At 42.6% G+C, this 22,266-nt stretch overlaps 1 protein-coding gene across 1 annotated transcript in view; it reads left to right on the top strand.

Moving 5' to 3' along the window:
* The window catches only part of LOC120936809 (melanotransferrin-like), an 82,348-nt gene that overhangs the window by 18,846 nt on the left and 41,236 nt on the right, over nt 1-22,266 (top strand). Inside the window, exons 2-6 of the mRNA XM_040349472.1 lie at nt 7,104-7,258; nt 12,660-12,759; nt 20,392-20,574; nt 20,665-20,818; nt 20,996-21,060. Coding sequence (XP_040205406.1) covers nt 7,104-7,258; nt 12,660-12,759; nt 20,392-20,574; nt 20,665-20,818; nt 20,996-21,060 — 657 coding nt within the window. The remainder of the gene's footprint in view (nt 1-7,103; nt 7,259-12,659; nt 12,760-20,391; nt 20,575-20,664; nt 20,819-20,995; nt 21,061-22,266) is intronic.

The following is a 22,266-nucleotide window of genomic DNA, read 5'->3' as shown; positions in this document are numbered from 1 at the left end:
AGGATTTCAGCGCGGATTTCAATGCGATGGTGTGTACACGCCATCGCATAGAAATCCTCTGAAATCCTCGAGAGGATTTATCCGCGGATACGGTCCGCTGGACCGTATCTGCGGATAAATCCTCTCGTGTGTATGGGGCCTAAGATAAGACTGGCTGTTGTCAGGTAGTTTTCTCGCTAGCACCACTCCATTACAGTGTATTATGTGACAGTCCACTTTGATTAACCACCACTTTTCAGTTTAGGAGTGTACAGCATCTGTACCGTTTAATATTTTTTCTATAGCATCCATCAGCTAAAACACATTTTTAGCACTTCTATTTATCCCCCTCCCCCCGAGACAGCATTATATTTCTTTTGCGTATCGGTTGTGTCATCTTGCCCTCTAGTACAGGGAGAGAAGCCTTCAGTATGCCTGCACTTTGTTCGAATCGGCACTTGCTATGTCGTGTTCACACCAGTAACACTGAATGGAATTCCCGTCCAAAGTCTAACTTACACGTGCTTGGTTTATGGTTGACTTTTTAAATTGGTGGCTTCTTTGTATTGTGAAATGTATTAATTCTTTTATGAGGATGTGTACAGCATTTTAAGATGAAACACACAGTACATATACATATAATATAATACAAGTGAGAAGTTTAGTCTTTTTTTTTTTTTTTCAGTGGCCATACACTAGCAGACTTTTTTTTTACATTTTAAAAAACTTTGTACGATTTTATAATTGCTAGTGGGGTCAAATCAATGTTCATATTTGACAGCAGTAATGGGAAAATTCGAAGCGGCAGGATGGACAAAATTTTCTCTAACTCATTTTTAATGTGAATGTAGTTTTCGTTCAGTACAGTCCATTCACTCTAAAATAGAATATTAAACGCAAACTGTACATTTGTTGAGTCATCGAATATACTGAAAATTTTCATACACTTGTTTGTTCGAAAAATCTTTAGATTCAGAGTTGCACTGGTTGTGATAAATGTCATCAGTGGAAACATTGGGCCAAATCCTCAAAGATCCTGCCTAACTTATATTTTCCCATTTAAGTTACACTGCCTTAAAATTTCTACCTAAGTGCCTGATCCACAAAGCACTTACCTAGAAATTTCAGGCCGTGTAACTTAAATTCTCCCAGCGCAAGGCGGTCCTCTTCTCCAGGGGGCGATTACAATTTAAATGAGGCGCGCTCCCGCGCCGGACGTACTGCGCATGCCCGTGATGTCATTTTTCCCGACGTGCATCGCGTGTTTTTACAATACGCCGAGTTTTGAGGATCGTGCCGGGTTAAAAAATTGCGACGGGTTAAAAAAAACATACGGCGAAAAAAAAAATCTAATTTAAAAAAAAATCGCGGCGATCGAAAAAAAGGTCTGTTTTTACAAGGTGTAAACAGTTTACACCTTGTAAAAGCAGCCCTAATTTTACGCATGCAAACGTAAACTTACGGAGAAAAAAAAAAAAGGAGAGAAGATTGGTGGATCTCCGTAAGTCCTCATTTGCATACGCAAAGCGGCATTTCAACGCGAAATGCCCCCAGCGGCGGATGCGGTACTAAGATCTGACAGTGTAAGTCTTACAGATGTCGGATCTTCTGCCTATCTTTGGAAAACTGCTTCTGAGGATCAGTTCCAAAGATAGGCACAGGGATACGCAGGCTGAACAGCAGTTCCGCCTGCGTATCCCTTTTAAAGGATTTGGCCCATTCTTCCTCTTTTTAAGAGGTTCTGTATACTATTGTTATATAATGGAAATACTGTTGTGGGGAAATGTTTAACCACTTACCCCCCGGACCATATTGCTGCCCAAAGACCAGAGTACTTTTTGCGATTCGGGATTGCGTCGCTTTAACAGACAATTGCGCGGTCGTGCGACGTGGCTCCCAAACAAAATTGGCGTCCTTTTTTTCCCACAAATAGAGCTTTCTTTTGGTGGTATTTGATCACCTCTGCGGTTTTTAGTTTTTGCGCTATAAACAAAAATAGAGAGACAATTTAGAAAAAAATGAATATTTTTTACATTTTGCTATAATAAATATCCCCCAAAAATATATAAAAAAACATTTTTTTTCCTCAGTTTAGGCCGATACGTTTTCTTCTACATATTTTTCGTAAAAAAAAATCGCAATAAGCGTTTATTGATTGGTTTGCGCAAAAGTTATAGCGTTTACAAAATAGGGGGTATTTTTATGTCATTTTTATTATATTTTTTTTACTAGTAATGGCGGCGATCAGCGATTTTTTTTTCGGTACTGCGACATTATGGCGGACACTTCGGACACTTTTGACACATTTTTGGGACCATTGGCATTTTTATAGCGATCAGTGCTATAAAAATGCATTGGATTACTATAAAAATGCCACTGGCAGTGAAGGGGTTAACACTAGGGGGCGGGGAAGGGGTTAAGTATGCCTGGGTGTGTTCTTACTGTGGGGGGGGGGGTGGCCTCACTAGGGGAAACACTGATCCTCGGTTCATACATTGTATGAACCGAAGATCAGCATTTCCCCTGCTGACAGGACCGGGAGCTGTGTGTTTACACACACAGCTCCCGGTCCCCGCTCTGTACCGAGCGATCGCGTGTGCCCGGCGGCGATCGCGCCCGCCGGGCACACTCACGGGAGTCGGGGGTGAGCGGGGGGCGCGCGCCTCCGGCGGCGCGCGCGCGCCCCCTAGTGGCGGCTGGGAGAGAGGACGTCATATTACGTGCTCTCGCCCAGCCGAGCCAACTTGTCGACGTATAACGGCGGTGGCCGGTCGGCAAGTGGTTAATCTAGTGTCTTAAGGGCTGGTTCACACCACAAAAACACTCTCCAGTTCTGTTCCAGATTCTGCGTTTTTAACAGGTTTTTGATGCGTTCCAGTGCGTTTTTGATGGGCTTCCGGATCCATTCCAGGTGTTTTTTTTCTTCTTTTTATCGATTTTTCCCACTATACTAGGATCCAGTGTGTTTTTGATGCATTTCAGTGCGTTTTTGATGTGTTTTACTTCAGTCCAATGCAGCATGTTCTACTTTTTTTTTCTGGAACTGACTGCACTGGTGTGAACTGTGCCATTGGAAACCATATAACCTACTTTTCATGCGTTTTTGATGCAGAACAAAAACACACTGGATTGCATGTTGTATGAACTGGCCCTAGGACTTCCTTTTTTCTTTCTTTGTTTCCTTCTATCTTTCGTTCCTTCTTTTTTTTTATTTCCTCCTTTCTTTCTTTCTTTCTTTCTTTCTTTCTCCCGTTACTTTTTTTTTTCTTTCTTCCTTTTTTTCTTTCCTTATTTTCTTTCTTTTTCCTTTTTTTTTTCTTTCTCCTACAGTAGTGTAGTTAGAGCTGCTTGTTTGTGGAAACACAATAAATCTGTTTTCCTTAGACAATAGAGTGTTGTCTGTTTATTGACATATTAGGGATGATTTATTAAAACTGGGAAGTGCAGATTTTGGTGCAGCTCTGCATAGGAACCAATCGGCTTCCAGGATTTTTTAGTCAACGCTTAATTGAACTAGTTAAAGTTAGAAGCTGATTGGCCACCATGCACAGCTGTACCAGATTTTGCCCTCTCCAGTTTTAGTAAATCGAGTCATAATCTTCTGCAGCGATCCAATCCCCCAAATCTGTCATCAGAAATACACGTTCTTTCCGTCGTTCTTTCTTTCCTTATCTTTCTTTTTCTTTCTTTCTTTCTTTCTTTCTTTCTTTCTTTCTTTCTTTCTTTCTTTCTTTCTTTCTTTCTTTCTTTCTTTCTTTCTTTCTTTCTTTCTTTCTTTCTTTCTTTCTTTCTTTCCTTATCTTTCTTTCTTTCTTTCTTTCTTTCTTTCTTTCTTTCTTTCTTTCTTTCTTTCTTTCTTTCTTTCTTTCTTTCCTTATCTTTCTTTTTCTTTTTATTTCTTTCTTTTTCCTTAATGTTCTTTGTTTTTCTTTCTTTATCTTTCTTTATTGTTCTTTCTTTATCTTTCTTTATGTATCGTTCCTTATCTTTCTTTCTTTGTCTTTCCTTATTGTTCTTTCTTTCCTTCATCTTTCTGTCTGTCTTTTTTTTTTTTCTTTCCTTCTTTTTCTTTGTTGCTTGTTCATGGAAACAAAATCAATCTGTTTTCCTTAAACAATAGAGTGTTGTCTGTTTATTGACATATAATCTTCTGCTGCAATCCAATCCCCCAAATCTGTCATCATAAATACATTAAAGAGATTTTGCTATGCATGCTTCTTTTCAGATCTAGGTAGATCATAGAGATCTTATCTCTATAGCTAGTCTTCTTCCTGCATGGTGTAATAACCGGCTATCGTTTGCATATTAACAGAAAAACTGCAAGCCTGTTGTATTTTATGTTTTCCATCAGCACTCATAAAATCAGCTTATGAAATAAATTATTCAGGAGTTTTTTTTAAAACTTGATGTAAATCTTAATCAACTTTGAAAAAAGCATAGAAGTGTATTTATTCATTGTATGGAAACAAAATTGAATGTTAGGACATTTTTCTCTCCAAGTTGAACATTGGCACGTCCTGTCTACATGCAGTACCAGCGATGGCAGTATAGAATTTCTCAGGCTGAGTTTCTTGATAGAGACAACAGTGGTCCCCGTTTTCATAATTTGTTTTGAAACATACAGAAGGTGACAAAACTGGAGAACAATTGGGAGACAGCATTTTCACCTTATAACAAGAAGTAGCTGAACACGGACCAGTTAAACCATGCTTTTACTGAGGCCCCTTTATGCTTCAAAGGTAGCCAGATGGGCTTGTGTAATGGCCATACCTGCGACACTTTGTTTCGATGCACAGCAAAAATTATACCCCCTATCACGTTGGTGGGCTGTACTACTGCTGAATGCAACCCATTAAAGAGAATTGTGCTGCAACGCAACTATGAGCCAAAAGTTAGGCACGCGGCTGTGGTATGGTATTCCCATTGGAAAATCCTATTTGGCTGTCAAAAAAACAGGCATTCAGGAGACAGCAGTAATGCGTTCGGAATACCTATCGGCTGCATCCTGTACCAGGAGCGCAGGTATAAACTAAGCCTCAGGCCTCGTACACAAGACCAAACATGTCCGCTGAAACTGTTCAGTCGTGTGTAGGGCCGACCGGACAATTTTCCGGCCGACCGGACAGGTTTCCAGCGGACAACTGTTTCTTAGCATGCTAAGAAACATGTCCGCTGGAAGCCTGTCCGCCGGACATGCCCGATGGTCAGTACGACTCATCGGACATGTCCGCTGGCCTGAGAACCCGTGCATCGCGTCAAAGTGATTTGACGCATGCGTGGAAGCATTGAACTTCCGTGTTCACGCACGTCGCCGCGTCATCATCGCCATCATGTCGCCGCGTCGTCACCACGTATTCTGTCCGCGTGGAATTTGGTCTGATGGTGTGTACAGCCATCAGACCAAATGATCCCATCGGACATGTTGGGTCGTCTGTACGAGGCCTTAGGCTTCTTTCACATCTGCGCCTCCGCTAAGTGGAATCCGCTTGCTCAGCTGGGGATCCCTCCACTGATCCCAGCTGAGCAGGTGGATGACAGGTCTGTGTCTGTCTTGTTATGCAGAGTGGACACGGACACAGCCCCGCCCTCCTCTATGGGACAATCGGATGGAAATGGACCGCCTGTCCATTTCCATCCGATGCCATCTGATCCACCAGACAGATGTGGAATAGAACCGCCGTCCGTCTGATTTTAGCGGACAGGATTTGAAGGCGGTGGGTGTCAGTGGACATGTGTCTGTTGACATCTGCCACCTAATAGAAGAGACTGGAGGGCCTATCTGAAAAACTGACAGGCAGACCTGATCAGACAGCTTGTGTGAATGGGGCCTAAGCTCACTTTTTGACTTAACATTAATGTAAGGGGACATTTTTTCAGTGACCACTAGTGAAACAATGGTATTTTTTTCTGATCATGGTAAAATCCCTTTCTCTGAGTTGAAGGACACAGCTGGGCAATCTTGACTGTAGGGTTATAACACCACCCTTAGGCAGTAAAAATAAAAAAAGAACAGTCTATGGGCAGCCCTTACCAGTGACATAACCCTCACCTGATATAGTAGGCTAGGCTCAGTAATTACAAAGTAGTACAGAAAGCAATACCAGAGGAGTGGCAGCTGTGTCCTTCAACAAACTCAGAGAAAGGGATTTTTCAATGACTAGAAAAAAAATCCAGTTTCCTTATACGTTCATTGAAGGAACTATTTAGACCACAGGTAGGTCCGAAATCAGGGACCATTGAGGAATGGAAAACCAGAAGCACAATATGCAATGCACAAAAGAACCCCCTGGGGGGAAACAAAAAAAAAGCCTCAAACTGTCATCTGCAATACCTTGCGGCCAAAACAAGCATTTAAAGATTATAAAAGATCAGCCCTGTTAAACTTGGTATAAATGTATGGACATATATTACCAGGTAGCAGCTTTGCACACCAGAGACACTGACACCTGATGCCGAAAGGCCCAAGTCACATCAATAGCCCTAGTGGAGTTTGCCGTGACAGAATAGGGAGGAGTCTGAACCCTGATGGCATAGGCTTTAACAATATTCTGCCTAACCCAATGGGAAATATTAGCAGAAGAGGCTGCCAAACCTTTAAGTGGACCACCTGCAATCACAGAAAGATAGTGACCCTACTAAGAAAAAGAAAGTAAAGGCACCAGCAGGGAGCTAGGTCATTACTCCTAGATACTAGGCAAAAAACTGAGTTGCCTAAAGCAGATGGGGGGTTTGGCCACTGGTAAGGGCTACCCATAGGCGGTGCTTTATTTTCTTCTGCCTAGTGTCAGACTTTTAAAGGTGGCACTATAATAACCCTACAGTCAAGATTGTCAGACTGTGTCCTTCAATTAACATAGGAGAAAATAACATTTTCAAAATTTCTTCGCTGGCCAAATTATTCTTTATTTTGTTACAACCGTTTTTACAACCGTTTTCTTCTATAGAGTAGTTGTCAAATATGCTAAGTGTGCCATATTCCTTATCCGTTTAAAGTTTTTTCCGTGTTTAAAGGTTTAAGAAGACTGCCTTAAAAGCATGAAATGTTATTATATTGGATGAAGAATGTACTTTACAATTCACACTTTTCTAAACATGTTTCTACCTATGTTATTATCTTTTCTCAGTCTCTTGTCTCAGTGAGATCAGATGGTGCACAATATCAGAACTAGAGAAGAAAAAATGCAATGCTATGAAATCTTACTTTACACAGGCTCAGATTGTACCTCCTTTGTCTTGTGTGGATGGGAATTCATCAATCGTTTGTACCCAACTGGTAAAGGTAAGACATGTTATCATACACTTAAAGGTGCATCTTTTCCAGGGCTCAAGTCCCGTGGGAACGCGTGGGAACGAAGTTCCTGCACTTTTTTCACAGCAGTAACTCAGTTCCCTTTGCAGGACTAGAGCAGCCGAGAGCAGCCGAGCCGCCCGAGCCAATCCTTCACTAAGCGGCGATGCCCAGCTCGAGTCACTGTCAGGGGCACTAAGGCAAACCTTAGTAATCCTTTGTTACTGGTCACTTCCTGTATATGGATTCATCGGTACTGTATGGGTATTCCGTCACTTCCTTGATGCCGCAATGTCTCCTGGGAGCTTTTGTCATTGTTCCCAGGAGACATTGTGGAGGTCTGCCGCAAGTTATTTAGACTTTTAGAAAGAACTTGCTTCTTTCTATATCCCACGATAACTTGCGGCAGACCTCCGCAATGTCTCCTGGGAACAATGACAAAAGCTCCCAGGAGACGTTGCGGCATCGAGGAAGTGATGGAATACCCGCACACTACCCGATGAATCCATTTACAGGAAGCGGCCAGTAACATAAAGGATTACTAAGGTACAGTGGATCGAAAAAAAAAAAAACAATGCGGTTTAGTAATTATGCATATGAGCGTATCATTTATTTATTTTTTTGGTGGGGGAGTGGATCTTGGGTTCCCACACTTTTTTCCCCAGGACTTGACCCCTGATCTTTTCTATTGCATGCACGTAGTTATGTATTTATTAAACATCATTACAGTTTAATTAAAACCAATAAATACTGGAATTTCCCTTGATATCGGCCTCATTTATTCCCCTGCACAACAGCACTCTTTCTGGCAGCAAATGGGACTGCACTAGCAGCCAATGGGCTCTGTTACATAACACATGTGATAGCTGTGAACATGCTAACATGCAGTGAGAGAAGAGAAATGACTCCCCATAAGCTACTGCTTATTCATTGTCCAGTCATCCACCAGGGGGCAAGATTGACCAACAATGCTGATGCTAACTGTGCTGTCTGGCAGAGGTATATGAATTTCAAGAATGACTGCACAGAACTACAACTTATGTGGTACTGTGCATAACATTCAGTTAGATTATGCAACGCTCCTCCGCAAAGGGGCCGCTGAATACATCCCAGGTCTCCTATACTAGTTCAGATGCTGCCAGGCCTATGGGAGGGGGCAGAAGGGGAACCTGCCTTGGGAGCAGGCTGAATGTTCATTGGAGTAGGTGGTGCACTAGGAGCTCCTCTCTCTCTGCCTCTCACTCATGGTATCGGGTTTTTTCTGTCTGGAGTGCAGTGGTACGCTATAACACCACCACCACCAACACTAGCCCTGTGTTCACAGTTAACCACTGTCACCTGGAGGCCCTGAACTAGAAAAGGGTGTGCCTGGAGGTTCTGGACTAGTATAGGGGTGCCCAGATGTTACAGCCTAGGAAAGGAAGTGCCTGGAGGCCCAGACTAAGTGAAGGGGTTCTTGGAGAACCCACACTAGGAGACGGGGTGCCTAGAGGCCCTAAAATAGAAGCGGGGGGTTCCCAGAGGCCCTGGACTATTAGAGGGGCTGCCTGGAGGCCCTGGACTAGGAGAGGGGCTGCCTGGAGGCCCTGGACTAGGAGAGGGGCTGCCTGGAGGCCCTGGACTAGGAGAGGGGCTGCCTGGAGGCCCTGGACTAGGAGAGGGACTGCATGGAGGCCCTGGACTATTAGAGGGGCTGCCTGGAGGCCCTGGACTAGGAGAGGGGCTGCATGGAGGCCCTGGACTAGAAGAGGGGGTGCCTGGAGCCCGGGAACTAGGACAAAGGTTTCCTGGAGGCCCTGAAGTAAGAAAGAGAGTGCCTGGAGACCCCCGGACTAGGAGAGGGAGTGCTTGGAGGCCCTTAACAAGGAGATGAAGACATCCCTCAAAGCTCTACTGAATTGTGGAAGAAAGAGCCTGAACAGAGGGAGAGCCTGTCTGTGACCTGGAAGGTGAGCCTTGAGTCAGTGAGTTCATAACATATATGGGGACATTTATCAATTGTTGCAAGTAATGCCAAACATGAGCAGAGAGACGGCTGGTGTAAAGGCTATATTAAATATGGACACTCAATGTGAGATCCATCCAATCCACAATTTGACCACACCCACAATTTACCAAAGCATGCTGCACACACCGCTATAATTCCTCCTTCGGTTTTTTTTTGGGGGGGGGGATTACATATTTCTGGTGCCAAATGTGCTGAAGGGGGTCAGAGTTGAGGAAAAAGCACTATACTGAGGTGTGGGGGAAGAAGCTTTGTAGTGAGACATTTTTTTCCTTTCAGTGACACCACTGACTCGTGTAGTTTTGTTTAATCACTGACTCGGGGACATTTTTTCATTGCAGTCACCAACCCATGCACCAGTTCCATGCACTCTGACAACACAGGCTCACAAGCGGTTTTCCCTTCGGAAACAAAAAACAATGGTTTTCCCAACGGAATTCCTCTCAAGTCTGCCTTGAATACACACGGTCACACAAAAGTCCTGTGAACTTTTGACTGCCAAGAAAGCGGTGATGTAAAAGACTACGGCGAGCCGAGAAAATTAAGTTCTATGCTTCCGAGCATGCATGGTTTAATTCCTGTTGGAAAAGCATACAGACGAACGGTTTTCCCTAGGATTATTTCCTGATAGGAAAAAAGAGATCTGCTCTCTTTTTTTCCGGCAGTTTTCCTGTGGGAAAAAGTCAGATGGAGCATACACACGGTCGGGATTCCCGACAAAAAGCTCATTGCAGTTTTTCTGACGGGAAAACCGGTCGTGTGTACAGGGCATAAGAAATTTATTTTCAGTGAATTTATTGCAGCAGTCAGCAGGAAAGAGGGATGGGGTGCAGGATACTCTGAAACGGCAACAGAAACAGGGGAACATTCCCTTAGCCTAGGTTCACACTGCTGCGAATTCAAAATCGCGGTAAAATGCGCGATTTTACCGCGATTTCGCGGCCGCGATTTTGCCGCGATTTGCCGCGAATTTCGGCCGCAATTTAATGTAAATCGCGGCCCGAAATCGCAAAAAGTAGTACAGGAACTACTTTTTGAAATTGCAGATGCGGCGTCGCACTGATTAGGACAGTGCCATTGCCGACAATTGCCGCCGATTTGAGATGCGATTTGACATGTCAAATCGCATCTCAAATCGTTCCAAATCGTACCCAGTGTGAACCAGGGCTCAAACACAAATCCTCTAGTGGCAGCCTTAATTAGAGGTACAAGGGTTAGCCAGTTAATCTGAGAGTCCTTATGGTCCCAGTCTTTGCAGCAACTACTGGAATTCAACCCCCTAAAACACACGCACACCTGGAATCTTAAGCAAGAGTCCTAATCAAAATGTCCAAGGACACCTGTTGCCTATCAGCTTTCATTCAATATTCTCCTGTGATGAAAAGGATCTGTCTGAAAGCTTCTTCCAGAGACAGGCAAGAGTACACAACCACTATGCTTAGGGAAACCTGACCAGACCAAAAAGAAACAGATCACTACTCCACTGGGTACAGAAGAGCCAAAATTCTAATTTAACCTAACCTCTGCCATACTGACTATTGGAGATATAGGCACGCTGTGTGTGAGCACATTGTCCTGCATCTCAAGAAGGGAGCTCTACTATGCAAACTGATCACACCAGCATGGATCTGCTTCCATGCTTGATGTGGTCAGTTTGAAAGCAGTCAATAATATCAAAGGAGAAGATGGTTTATTTACTGACATCCACAGGTGAAAACACACACATATATAAAAACTGAAATTTTGGGTTAACGTACACTTTTAAGCATTAATGACCAGCCCCAGACACTCCCTCTTAAGCTGCAAAGGCAGCAAGTAACAGCAGGGACTCCAGGGATGTTACAGGGTGGGGAGATAAATACTACTGTGCTAATGGTACTTACAGACTGCATCATGTGTGTAATTTTTCGTTTTTAAAATGGCCTTCGTTCCACTTTAACATTCTAAAATATAACTTGATATGATCACCTATTCACACTTTGAGTAGCAGAAACTTGCGTTCTCACTTGCGATTTTGTATGAGCAATTTTCTTGCAATTCCACATGTCACACATAGGGCAGTCCATTCACTTTAGTGGCCTGCCCTATCCATGGTTGTTGTCTAAAGAAGCTTCTGTTCCTTTTTGGGCAACAAGCTTCACTCAAGTTTTAAAGTCGCATTTTACCAATTGTGACAAAAACACACCGTGTTTGGGGTGCCCTTTAAGATGTATGCCTATATAGCAAGCAATTGTGCTGCAAGTTTCAAACTGACTTGCTAAACTATTGCTAGACTTGTCAGCAGGGCCGGATTCCAGACAAGGCCAACAAGGCCAGGCCTCGGGGCGGCAGTGGGTGCAGGGGCGGCACTACAGCTGAGAGGAGAGGACACTTTAATTTCCCCCCATGTCATGTCACGGATACTGAGAGGAGAGAAAACATAGGGAAGAGGAGGTGAGATGGTTTTCAATGTAATTTTCGGCAGCAGCACCCCCCCCCCCCCCAATGATCAATGTTATTTTTGGCAGCAACATTCCCCCCCCCCCCTCCCAGTTCTCAATGTCATTTTTGGCAGCAGCATCCCCCTGCTTCCCAGTGTCCTGCCGAAAAAGTCCCCCGGCGGATAATGTCCCCCCTGTACTGCGCAGGTGGGGGCGGCATTGAAGGACCTGGCCTTGGGGCGTCAAAGGGAGTAAATCCGGGCCTGCTTGTCAGGCTTCACAAGTTTGTTGTACAATTACAGAAAGTCTGCATTGCATGACTCCAGATCAACTTTCTTTGCAAACATTTTGCAAGTCAGCTGCAAGTTCTGGTTCAGTTATGTTGTGCAATCGTAATCCTGTCACTGTGGCTGAATTTTCATGCTGTAGACTTGCAGAGCTTCTGTTATAGACTCACCAAAGCAACTTTGCTCTTGCTAAGACTTGCCATGCAAATTTGCTACAAATTGAAAAAGTGTCAACTAGAACTTGTGCTTCAAATGCTCTGCAAGTGTACAACTTACCAGTGAAAATGCGTAGCAAGCTAAAAGACTTACAAATCAACACTGCCACAAATTTGTGGCAAGCTATCCAGGTGCCACCCAATTGCACAGTGCATGTTTTGCACCAATTGCCACGTGCTTTGGAATCACAAGCAGAATTGCAGCAATTGCACATCGGCAAGTGTGAATGGGACCATGCTGATCATACTATTTAAGATGTGAGGTTCATGCATTATAAACATTTGTGGTGACTTTTATGATCTTGATGACCTAATACAATTCACTTCCTTTCAAGGAATACAATTTTGTGTCCACAATAGTTTAGCAGTTCTCTTTGTAAAATTTTAACTTTGTATGTTGATATGAATGAAAATCCAAGTTCAAATAGATGATAAATTGATGTAAAATCTTCTTGCCTCATACAGGATAATTTGGCGGATGCAGTAGTTGTTGATGGTAATTTAATATACCAAGCTGGAAAACAATATAATTTAAAGCCAGTGGTGGCAGAGGTATATGATCAAGGTAGGTGTTTGAACATTATGCCTAGTGTATTCAGGCAGACACTTGAATAACCTGTTTGCTGGGAAGGCAAATATACAGGCGGTTCCCGGGTTACAAACAAGACAGGGACTGTAGTCTTGTTCTTAAGTTGAATCTGTTTGTAAGTTGGAACAGGTCAATTTTTTAAGTGTAGCTCCAGCCAAAAAATCTATTTTTAAGCTTTTTGGATAGCATAGGGAAGGGTTATCATCACCCCTGTAATGTTTGTTTTGCTGTCTGTGCCCCTGTTCAGAAGATTTCACCTCACTTTCTATCCCAATGTCAATTGGATTTTGAAAATTTTGGGCTATTGGGGAAACGAGCATTGGTGATAAAGCATCAGCGGAGACACCTTTTTTCCCATAATAACTCTTAGGCCCCGTACACACGACCAAACATGTATGCTGAAACTGGTCCGCGGACCAGTTTCAGCATACATGTTCGGTCGTGTGTAGGCGCGAGCGGGCCGAATTCCAGCAAACATTTGCCCGCCGGGCCTTTTCCCAGCAGACAAATATTCCTGGACGTGTTTTAAAACCGTCCGCTGGAATCCTGCCCGCTCGGACATGTACGGTCGTCAGTACAGACCTACCGTACATGTCCGAGCGCCCGCCGTCCCTCGCATGCGTCGAATGACTTCGACGCATGCGTGGAAGCCTTTAAATGGCAGGCCCGCCCACGTCACCGCCGCGGCGACGACGCGGACACGCCCCGCGTATTGTTTACTCCCGGACTTCTGTACGATGGTTAGTACAGCCATCGTACAGAAGCCCTCTGGCAGACATGTACGGTGAAAGCGGTCCGACGGACCGGTTTCATCGTACATGTTTGCCCGTGTGTACCGGGCCTTAAAGGAGTGAATTTCCATTCCTAGGGGTAGATTTACTCTCACTTCCTGTTGTCTCCCTCCGTTTGTAAGTAGGAGTCGTTTTTAAGTCGGATGTTTGTAAATAGGGGACCGCCTGTATACATTTTTCATTGGCCTAGTTAGTACATCGAATAAAAAATATTGATCAAACATCTAATGGAATTAATCAATATTTCCTCCAAGGTCATTTCAGAAATCTTCAGCTATTTCCAAGATACAAAATGAACAGGGAATATTAGTTTGTACAATAGAAGAAATACTGAAATTCTTCCATGAATATTATGTTAAAATGTATGCCACCTCATTAACATGTGCAGAGGAGGATATAGTGGGGGTATCTGTAGGAAGTAGAGATCCCAAAACTAACAAGAGAAAATGTGAAATTAATGGACGAGGAGATTGCGGAGGCAGAAGTAAGGGAAGCTATCGGCTCGTTGGCAACGGGTAAATCCCCAGGCCCGGATGGTTTACCCCTGGAGGTGTATAGTCGATATGTAGACCTGATGGCTCCAATACTAACTAAGGTATATAAAGAGGCCTTTGTTAGAGGAGAACTCCCAAATTCCATGTATAAAGCAACAGTAGTTTTACTATTAAAAACGGATAAGGACCCAAGTGAATGTACCTCATAGAGGCCAATATCTTTGCTGAACTGTGATTATACAATTTTGGTCAAGATATTGGCCAACAGATTAAATACTGTAATAACATCTATAGTGCATGCCGACCAGACAGGTTTTATAATTGGCAAATCAACATCGATAAACATTCATAGAACACAATTGGTAGTACAGATGAAGGAGTATATTCCAGAGACAGGGGGCCGTATTCAGATACCTGAACGTATCTCTCCGGCGTAACGTATACTAGATACGTTACGCCGCTGTAACTTTGGGCCCAAGTTCTGTTTTCAGAAAGAACTTGCGCCTTAAGTTACGGGGCGGCGTAACGTATTTGGGCCTGCGTAAGCACGCCTAATTCAAATGGGGATGTGGGGGGCGTGTTTTATTTAAATTTTGCTTGACCCCGCGTATTTTACGTTTTTTTTTAACGGTGCATGCGCCGTTCGTGAAAACATCCCAGTGCGCATGCTCAAAAATCCGCCGCAAAACGTCATTGCTTTCGACGTGAACGTAAATTACGTCCAGCCATATTCGCGAACGACTTATGCAAACGACGTAAAAAATTGAAAACTCTGCGCGGGAACGACGGCCATACTTAACATAGGATACCCTGCACATACCCCTCATATAGCAGGGGTAACTTTACGCCGGAAAAAGCCGAACGCAAACAACATAAAAAAAAAAGCACCGGGCGGTCGTTCGTTCGTTTCTGAATCGACGTAAATAGCAATTTGCATATTCCTCGCGTAAACAAACGGAAGCGCCACCTAGCGGCCAGCCAGAAAATGCAGCCTAAGATACGACGGTGTAAAACACTTACACCTGTCGTATCTTAGGGATATCTATGCGTAACTGATTCTCTGAATCAGGCGCATAGATATGACCGAGCGCACTCAGAGATACGACGGTGTATCAGGAGATACGCCGTCGTATCTCTTTCTGAATCTGGCCCACTGACTTTGGCATCTCTTGATACAGCCAAAGCCTTTGACTCCGTAGAGTGGAGATTCTTGCAGGCAGCACTGGGGAAGTTTGGATTCGGGAACAGATTTAAGCAATGGGTAAGGATACTATATGCAGCCCCGCGATCTAAGCTATTGATTAATGGGATATTGACCCCATCAATTAACTTATTTAGGGGTATGAGGCAGGGGTGTGCGCTGTCTCCTCTTCTATTTGCTATTACAATTGAGTCATTAGCTTTACGATTCCGTCAGTCTGAAGAATATAAGGGGATAGAAATGGGCGACAGTACAGAACAGATTGGACTGTATGCAGATGACATCATATTGTATATGCAAGATACACAAGATACCCTGAGGACTGCTATGAGTATAATAGATACATTTGGTAGGTACTCAGGACTTAAGATTAATTGGCAGAAGTCTTTTCTAATGCCACTGCATCGAGAGGGGGAAATGGAGGAGATGACGGATACCCCACTTAAGAGAGTGGACTTTAAATATTTAGGGATCCATATAACAAGACAATCCCAGGCGGCATTGGAGGCCAATGTTTATCCATTGATGAAGTATATTAAAGTCAAATTGAGGATTTGGAGTAAACTTCCTTTGTCAGTGGTGGGAAGAATACATTTAATTAAAATGATCCTACTACCAAAGTGTTTGTACATCTTCTCACACTCCCCAGTAGTAGTGCCTAAAAAGTTCTTTAAAAAATTGAATTCACAATTTATAAAATTTATATGGGCAAAAGGTAGATGTAAAGTAAAGCTGACAACATTACAGCGCCCAAAGACAGAGGCAGCGTTGGCGCTGCCAGATGTCTATTTGTATTACTTGGCAGGACAAATGAGACATTTGCGTAACTGGTTTACACAGGAACAAAGCTCAGGAGTAGAGAAGTATTTTTTAAATTTATTACAAGCTGAGAACTTTTTGGTAGTATTGGAGACAAAACGTATACATACACCAGGGGTCAAGATCCCGATGCTCTCATTGGAACGATCAGTATGGCGGGAGGTCAAAAAATTAATGGGCTTCAGGGATATCCCTGCTGAGCTATCTATGTGGGATAATCCCTTGTTTGAAGAACTATATACATTCAAAGTTAGTATATTTTGGAAGCAAAAAAGGAATAGTAGCTCTGGAACAGGTATACCAAAGTGGGAATATATGCTCATTTGATTATTTGAAAACACAATATAAACTAGTCGATACATTCTTTTATAGATTTTTACAGTTAAGACATGCGTTAAGTGCCCAATTTGGTAGTAAAAGTATAGATATATCTAGATTCCCCCTTATAGGAATTATGAGAACTCAAGGACCAAAGGGATTAGTATCCAAGTTGTACACATATTTTATGCAGGCCAAGATACGGGACTCTCCGCTTCAGATTAAGAGGAAGTGGCAAACGATATGTCCATCTATGACGGATGAGATTTGGGGGGAAGCCTGCAAATCAGATTTGACAGTATCACCTGCAAGCAATAATAGATTGATACAGTTTTACATAATACACCAGGTTTATCTTACACCGTATAAACTAAGCCTGATGGGGAGAGTAGTAAACGCGGAGTGTGCAAGATGTCACCTACCACGGGCTGACTTCGAGCACATGATGTGGTCTTGTCCGGGCATCAGTAGATATTGGAGACAGGTTTTGGATATACTATCAGAAGTGGTGGGAGGATACGTCCCATTTACTCCACAAGTATGTCTATTGGGGTTAATCGAGAGTCAGAGGTGGAATGTATATGCTAAGACTTGTTTATAAGAAACTTTATTTATGGCCCGCAAACAAATTATACTTGGATGGATGCAACCTATGCCTCCTTCAAAGGGTCAATGGCTTGGGGCGGTAAATCAAATCCTTCCGTATGAGAAATTATTGTACGAGCATAGAGGAACACCCCAGAAATATTATAGAATTTGGGATGAGTGGTTGAACTCGGGGTCAACTCTTATGCCGCGTACAGACGGTCGTTTTTTGTGATGAAAAAAAACAACGTTTTAAATCATGAAATAAAACAACGTTTTTGAAACTTCATTTTCAAAAACGACGTTGCCTACACACCATCGTTTTTTCAAAATGCTCTAGCAAAGCGCGGTTACGTTCAGCACTCTTTTCCATTGAAGCTCGCTTTATAACTTGCTTCTGAGCATGCGCGGGTTTAAAAACGTCGTTTTAAACGTCGTTTTGCCCACACACTATCATTTTAATTGACACAAAAAACGACGTTTTGAAAAACGACACAAAAAATTCAAGCATGTTCGAATTTTTTTTTGTCGTTTTTCAGAAGACATAAAACAACGTTTTCCCCACACACGGTCATTTTAAATGATGTTTTAAAAAACGAAGTTTTTTTTCATCACAAAAAACGATTAGGCCCCGTACACACGGTCGGACAAAACCGATGAGAATGGGTTTTCATCGGTTCACAGCTGAAGTGGCCTGATGGTCTGATGTGTGTACACACCATCAGTTCAAAATCCGATCGGGTCAGAACGTGGTGACGTAAAACACACGACGTGCTGAAAAAAATGAAGTTCAATGCTTCCAAGCATGCGTTGACTTGACGCCCCGTACACACGGTCGGTTTGGTCCGATGAGAATGAACCAAAGTTCATTTTCATCGGACCAAACCGATCGTGTGTATAGGCTATCGGTCTGTTTTCCTTCGGTCCAAAATTTTAAAACATGCTTTAAAACCGAACCGATGGACCGCTGCCCCATCGGACCAAACCGATGGTTAGTACAGAAAAGCATCGGTTCAAAACCCGCGCATGCTCAGAATCAAGTCGACGCATGCTTGGAAGCATTGAACTTCGTTTTTTTTTCAGCACGTCGTGTGTTTTACGTCACGCGTTCTGTCCCGATCGGATTTTGAACTGATGGTGTGTACACACATCAGACCATCAGGCCACTTCAGCGGTGAACCGATGAAAACGGTCAGTCGGACCATTCTCATCGGTTTTGTCCGACCGTGTGTACGGGGCCTTAGTGGTGAATAAGTGGAAGAGGGGCACTAACAGAAGGATATTCTGATTATTGGAAGTCAGTAAAGAGAGGGGGATGGGCGCTGCAACCAGGGTAACGGGGTAATTTGTCTTTATTGTTTTGTTTCCTTTTTGTTATCTGTTGTTTTTTTCTTTTTCAAGGTGGAATGTAATGTATAATGACACTTTTTCTGTTGATGTGGTTGTATTTATGAAATGGGAAAAGATTTAATGAAGAAACATAATAATATTGACGGATGTAGACATGTAAAAGAATAAAATAAAAACGTGTTTAAAAAAAAAAAGGTCATTTGTTTTCTGGTATCTTTCGACATATGAATTGTCACTAAAACTGATCTGAGATTGTTCTTGTGCTTGGCAATGATTGCCTTCTCAACTTGGGTAAGACAAGCCATACAGATTCATTTATTTTCTTTCAACCAGCAGACTGAATAAAAATAATGAGTCAGATCACCACTTAAACATTCAAAGTATAAATGGTTTGCCCTCATTTCTATTTTAAATTGAATAGGTTGTAAAAATATATCTGTTGTGGGGTCATCCAAAACAACTCAGCAGTTTTTTGGCAGATGCCCTCTGGAGTCGTATTTGTGTGTTTAGTGTTCCTATTTAATCCCCAAACCCATTGCTACAGACCCTATAGACTCAAATACTGACTTTGCTGGACAAACCCTTGTGTAGCAATGGTTAGGCATAGCAATAGCACTGTGGCACAAAGCAAAGGAAGTATGCAAGTTTACCATGTACCCAGGAATGTAGCATTTTCACAGGACTTGTAGTGGATCCCTAGGTAACAGCATTAACTATACCCCCCTGCTATACAGCTGCTAGGTCACTTTGTGTTCTTGGATTTTAAAGGGGGAAAAAAATTAACCAAAATTTTAATTTACACATTTAAAAATTAATGTTGCTTTAAAAAGAACTGTCAAAAGAGTACATGGCTTGGACTGAACTGGGAGCTGCAGTTACAGACTACATCTGCAAGGAATAAAAATAACAAGACCTAGGTTGCTAGACTGCAGACTAATGCCACGTACACACGATCGGGCTTTTGCCCGGCCAAATCACATCGGAATTCCGACTGAATTCCATCGGAAAAAGATAAAACATGATCTATATCTAAAGTCCGATGGAATTCATCTGAATTTTCGATGAAAAAACTCAGATGGGGCTACACACGACCTTAAAATCTATTGGAAAAAGTTCATCTGACTTTTTTTTCCATTGGAAATTCCGATCGTGTGTACGGGGCATTAGAACTCATTCCAAAAACTGTTTGAAGGGTTGTATTTATTATATGTGGGAGGCATTGTTTTTATTTTATAAAAAAAAGCTTTGAATTGATTGCAGACTGCAAATGCTCAAGGATACTCATTTGGCCACTGAACTTAGTACTTACTAATGATTACTTACAAATATGCATGTTTGTCTTATACAAGAGAAGGTTGGGATTGGCTTATCTCAGGCCCCATACACACAAGAGAATTTATCCGCGGATACGGTCCAGCGGACCGTTTCCACGGATAAATCCTCTCAAAGATTTCCGCAGATTTCTATGCGATGGAGTGTACTCACCATCGCATTGAAATCCGCGCGGAAATCCTCTGGCGATGACGTGTCGCGCCGTCGCCGCGATTATGACGTGGCGACGGGCGCGACGCTGTCATATAAGGAATTCCACGCATGCGTTGAATCATTGCGACGCATGCGGGGGATCCCTTCGGACGGATGGATTCGGTGAGTCTGTACAGACCAGCGGATCCATCCGTGGGATCCGATTCCAGCGGATAGATATTCTGTGCATGTCGACAAATATCTATCTGCTGGAATTCGGAAATATCCGCGGATAAATATCCGCCGGAGTGTACACACCATAGAATCTATCCACTGAAACCCATTCGATGGGATTTATCTGCGGATATATTCTATGGTGTGTATGGGGCCTCAGAGGGGAAACAATACCAATTTGGCCAACTGCATTGTCTCCTAACAATAGTAATGCGATGGGTGCCAAAGCATTAAGGGAATGTTCCTATATCTACAGGCACAAGATATTTGTTTTCCTGAGGAGTTAAAAATGATTTTTTTATATTATTACACTTCTATCAGTGTAGTTATAGTAGTGTATTATGATTACCAGGTATGGGCACCTCATACTATGCTGTGGCTGTTGTTAGGAAGAACTCAAATATCACAATAAATAGTTTGAAAGGCACCAAATCTTGTCACACTGGCCTCCAGAAGACTACTGGATGGAATGTACCCATTGGCTTTCTTATTGACAGTGGAAGAATGTCTGCTATGGTCTGCGATATTCAGAAAGGTAAGAGCAAGTTCTTTTTCTAGCACTGCTTTACTATGTTTATGATTATAAATTAAATGTGTTTCATAACTTACCATGTGGTGTCTATAGGAGTGGCCAGCTTCTTTTCCAGAAGTTGCGTGCCTGGAGCTGACAAAGCTTTATATCCTTCGTTGTGTGAGCTGTGCAAGGGAGATGGCGCTGGTCAATACATGTGTCTAAACAATGCGACAGAGTTGTACCAAGATTATAATGGGGCTTTTAGGTATGTACAGATTTGATGTAAATACTGGATATTTATTGGTCTTTAAGAAGCATATCAAGTAAAAGTAATTTTAAATTAGTTTTCATTTTTGTCTCAAAAGACAATTCTTGGGTGCCGGGTAACTGGTCCATTATTGTAGTCATTGGCCACGTCTTTTTTCTTATTTGTCTTATGTAGGTGTCTGGTTGAAAGTGGAGATGTGGCTTTTGTAAAACACAGCACGGTGCATGACAACACTGATGGCAAGTAATATTTTTTTCTTGTGAGTCTAAGACCATTTTTCTTTCCCAGCTGAGTTAGAGCCCAGGGAAGTCAAGGTTACAATGTCCTACTGGAGGAAAACAAAGTCTGTGGGAGAATGTGTCTGATTATTAAATGAAATAAAAATGTGTTACCTTGATAAAGAGGGCTGCCGTGCCTGTGAATGGTGTTGTAATGTTGCTGATGTACAATGCATTCGGAAAGTAGTCACAGCGCTTCACTTTTTCCACATTTTATTATGTTACAGCCTTATTCCAAAATGGATTAAATGTATTATTTTTCTTTTAAATTCAACAAACAATACCCCATAATAACAACGTGAAAGCAGTTTGTTTGAAATCTTTTCAAATTTATAAAAAAATTAAAAAAAATCACATGTACATATTCACAGCCTTTGCTTGATACTTTGTTGAAGCACCTTTGGCACCAATTACAGCCTCAAGTCTTTTTGAGTATGATGCTACAAGCTTGGCACACCTATTTTGGGACAGTTTCTCCCATTCTTCTTTGCAGGACCTGTCAAGCTCCATCAGGTTGGATGGGGAGTATCGGTGCACAGCCATTTTCAGATCTCTTCAGAGATGTTCAAGTCTGGGCCACTCAAGGACATTCACAGAGTTGTCCCGTAGCCACTCCTTTGTTATCTTGGTTGTGTGCTTAGGGTTGTTGTCCTATTGGAAGATGAACCTTTACCCCAGTCGGAAGTCCAGAGCACTCTAGAGCAGGTTTTCATCAAGCATGTCTGTGTACATTGCTGCATTCATCTTTCCCTCGATCCTGGCTAGTCTTCCAGTTCTTGCCACTGAAAAACATTCCCACAGCAAGATGCTGCCACCACCATGCTTCACTGTAGGGATGTTATTGGCCAGTGTGAAACGCGTCAGCTTCTATCTGTTTTTTTTGCTGTGGCATATATTTTTGTGATTTTTTTTACAATAAAAGGAACATTTTTTGGAGTGCGGCTGTCCAAACCTTCTTTCGTATTCCTGCAATGTTATTGGCCAGGTGATGAGTGGTGCCTGGTTTATTCCAGACACAACGCTTGTCATTCAGGCCAAAGAGTTCAATCTTTGTTTAATTAGACCAGAGAATTTGGTGTGAGAGTCCTTCACGTGCCTTTTGTCAAACTCCAGGCTGGTTGTAAAGTGGTTAAAAAACCTTACAATCCACTTTTAACTACAGGTAAG

This window comes from Rana temporaria, chromosome 4 (genome assembly GCF_905171775.1).
Source record: "Rana temporaria chromosome 4, aRanTem1.1, whole genome shotgun sequence".
In the NCBI taxonomy this organism is placed as follows: Eukaryota; Metazoa; Chordata; class Amphibia; order Anura; family Ranidae; genus Rana; species Rana temporaria.
Note: the sequence above shows the minus strand (reverse complement) of the source record. Positions and strands in the feature narration are given on the sequence as shown.